The following is a 3,000-nucleotide window of genomic DNA, read 5'->3' on the forward strand; positions in this document are numbered from 1 at the left end:
TCAAAATGCACCACAAGTGATCTGCCCCTAGGGTTTTGTGCACTTAATTTGCTCAAATTGGTTTAATCCAATTTAAATTATCAATATTATGAACATCAAAAAAATCATATTGAAAAAACGTGAGGATTATTTTGCGCTACAGGCCCCAGAATTTTTTTTCAAGGAAGTTGGAAATGTTTTATGTTAATTTGTTCTAGATTTAGGAAAGAAATGAAACAACGTAAATTTCAGTAACAAAATAAAATAACTGTTTTTCAATGAACCTCTACAAGAAATCTAACAGAACTGAAAGCTTTTAAGCTGTTAGCAACCCCCTCCTAATGGAAAAGGCTGCGCACACCTATGAATAGGGGCATTCGATTCGAGTTTTCGTTGCGCTTAAACAGAAAGATTTCATTATAGTCAGGCAATTTCATTACATTCATTTACATATTACATTACAATTTTATACAATTTCCATCGATTGTAAGCCGTGTAATTAATATTAAATAGTGCGGTACACTCCCTAATAGGGCAAAAATAGGCTCTTTACAGGTCTAAACACAACGAATAAGAACTTTAAATCCCCTCGAATTGGTTGAGTCATCCATCATCATACACCGTTTCAGAAAACTGGCAACGGCTAGTAATTCGCAAACTAAACGATCTCATTCATATTTATATACATATACATATACAATCAAACAACTGAGGGTTATTCTCTCTCGCGCACTTATCACTGCAGTGCGCTACTGTTGTGTTTCTCTGGCTTATGTTGCTCTCTGTTATCTTTAATTTACGGCAATCATCAATTTCCAAGTAAAATCAGCTGTCTTCGTAAATTCTCTCTCAGTCTGTAGTTCGTATCCTGTCGAATCGTTCAGAGATTGTTCAACTGCATTAGAGTTCAGTGGTTTAGCACAAAGAAAAAATCAGTGATTACTTACAAGTAAGTCCTGCGCGAAAAACAGCTTATCTTTTGTACAACTTTATTTTGCGTTTGCGTTCAGGTATCGTTTGATTTTTTTTACGGATCAGTTGAAACTGATCCGATCAAAGTTCCATGGTAACCTTTTGCGTCGTTGTTTGTACTTACATAGTTTCAAATAGTCAAGCAGTGATCTACTCATTTAATCTTTAAGTTTAGTTATTCACAATTAACACCCGCAAGATTTGTGGTGAAATATAATAATGCCTTGAACATGAAGGTCATAATGTAAGCGCGTGATGTACACTTTGTCCCAATATAGAGTAATGTACCCATTGTGGCCCTATTCCGCATAGTGTTATACTTTGTCAATAATTTGTGTATTAAATTGCTGGCAAATATATTTCTTATTCCTTAAGTTACAGTTGGGTTACTTCCAGACCGATCTACTTGTACCGTTGAATTCAGCCATTGCTAACACATCATTTATTTCAGCTAGTGAGCACTTCAATACCAATTGGAAAGATAACATACCACAGATTTGATCAGCCACATGAAAGCACTGTAGCGCACTTGGCCAAGATGTTGCGTTTTTGTGGAGTTATCCTTGTATTGATGTTAGTTCTGCTCGTGATCACCGGAATAGAATCCAGGAGTCCACAGGATGGTTTCGTGGCATTCGTACCGGTCATGGAGAGTAATGCCTTAGAAGGAAACGATGTCACCAACGATGAACCTCCGCCACACACGGAGTACGCCAAGATGGCACGTTATCTTGTACATAAAGCAGGTGAGTTTGATGCGAAATCTTTGCTATAAATATTTGCTTATCTCTGATAGCCTGGGACGAGCTTGAAGGCTGGTATTATTATCTGGAGATGAGGGATTTACGTGCAGAATAATTTAATATTGATAATGTAGACCATGTCGTATGGATCTTGGATTGCGGAAAAAGCGAACAGCATACTAAAAACAAATTTGCTGCACGGTCTCAATCCGATGAATACTTTTGAAGTAATGAGTCATGAAGCAGTAATAGTCAGTGAAGTAGTTTGTTTCTTCATTACGAAGCTAAAAAGGCGAGTCACTTTTGCAGAATGTATCTGACACTAAAGCAATACTTAAAACGGATTGGAACCCTCGCGTAATAATCGAACATTTTTTGGGGTTTCAATATCTCGATTTAGTAAATTAGCATCAACCACGGATATATAATCTGTAGATCAACATTTCATTTTTGACTCATCAGTATGATACAGCCTACTTCACCATCAGACAAAGACAGTATATCCAATATGGTACACTACTTGTTTTATCATGCAAATGACTGGCCACAGATAATGTTACAAAAGCATAAAGCACGATTTACACCAATTCGATCCGATTCAGTGACGGTTCTGTACCGTGCACGGATAGGTATAAATTAAGCTTAAAGGTTCTGATCCTGATGAGATCTTTAGTGGAATAATCACACATATAGATTTCGTATACAATCATACGCATTAAAGCTGTGTGCGTTTTGTAAACGCCAAATAACTCAGAAGATCACAAAAGTGAGTTGGGTTGCAACCCCAACCGCTGTCATTTCATACATTTTGACTCAGTTTAACTTCAAGTAAAAACGGCACCAATAAACATGTTTACCATATACCTACACAGACACGAAAAATATTCAAATTTATTACTAAATAATCATTGCTACTCCTTTTTTTTCTCAGAATGGGTATCGATGGGTTCCATCTCCACGGTCGATGCCATCAAAGGCTACCCCATGGTGAACATTATAGCCGCAGCGGACAGTGCACATGGCGAGAAATCGACCGGCACACTGTTTTTCTATCTAACCATGCTCGACTACACGGCACAGGATCTGAGCAAGGACAACCGGCTTACGGTTCTGTTGTCGATGGATCAGGACCTGGACTGCAGCAAGCGAGGCGTGGACCCGATGGAGCCCACCTGTGCCCGAATCATGATCTCGGGACGAGCCGTCAAACTCGCGGAAGGAACTGAAGAATTTGATTTCGGAACCAATGCCATGTTCAGCAGACACCCGGCGGCAAAACATTGGCTGGAAAGTGGGTTATTCGGTG

General features: G+C 38.8%; 1 protein-coding gene across 1 annotated transcript in view; it reads left to right on the forward strand.

Moving 5' to 3' along the window:
- Positions 1-795: 795 nt before the first annotated feature.
- Positions 796-3,000, forward strand: part of LOC131695719 (protein CREG1-like) — a 3,778-nt gene continuing 1,573 nt past the window's right edge. Inside the window, exons 1-3 of the mRNA XM_058984215.1 lie at positions 796-928; positions 1,403-1,697; positions 2,626-2,985. Coding sequence (XP_058840198.1) covers positions 1,490-1,697; positions 2,626-2,985 — 568 coding nt within the window. The 5' untranslated portion in view covers positions 796-928; positions 1,403-1,489. The remainder of the gene's footprint in view (positions 929-1,402; positions 1,698-2,625; positions 2,986-3,000) is intronic.

The sequence above is a fragment of the Topomyia yanbarensis genome, unplaced genomic scaffold (assembly GCF_030247195.1).
Source record: "Topomyia yanbarensis strain Yona2022 unplaced genomic scaffold, ASM3024719v1 HiC_scaffold_5, whole genome shotgun sequence".
Lineage (NCBI taxonomy): Eukaryota > Metazoa > Arthropoda > Insecta > Diptera > Culicidae > Topomyia > Topomyia yanbarensis.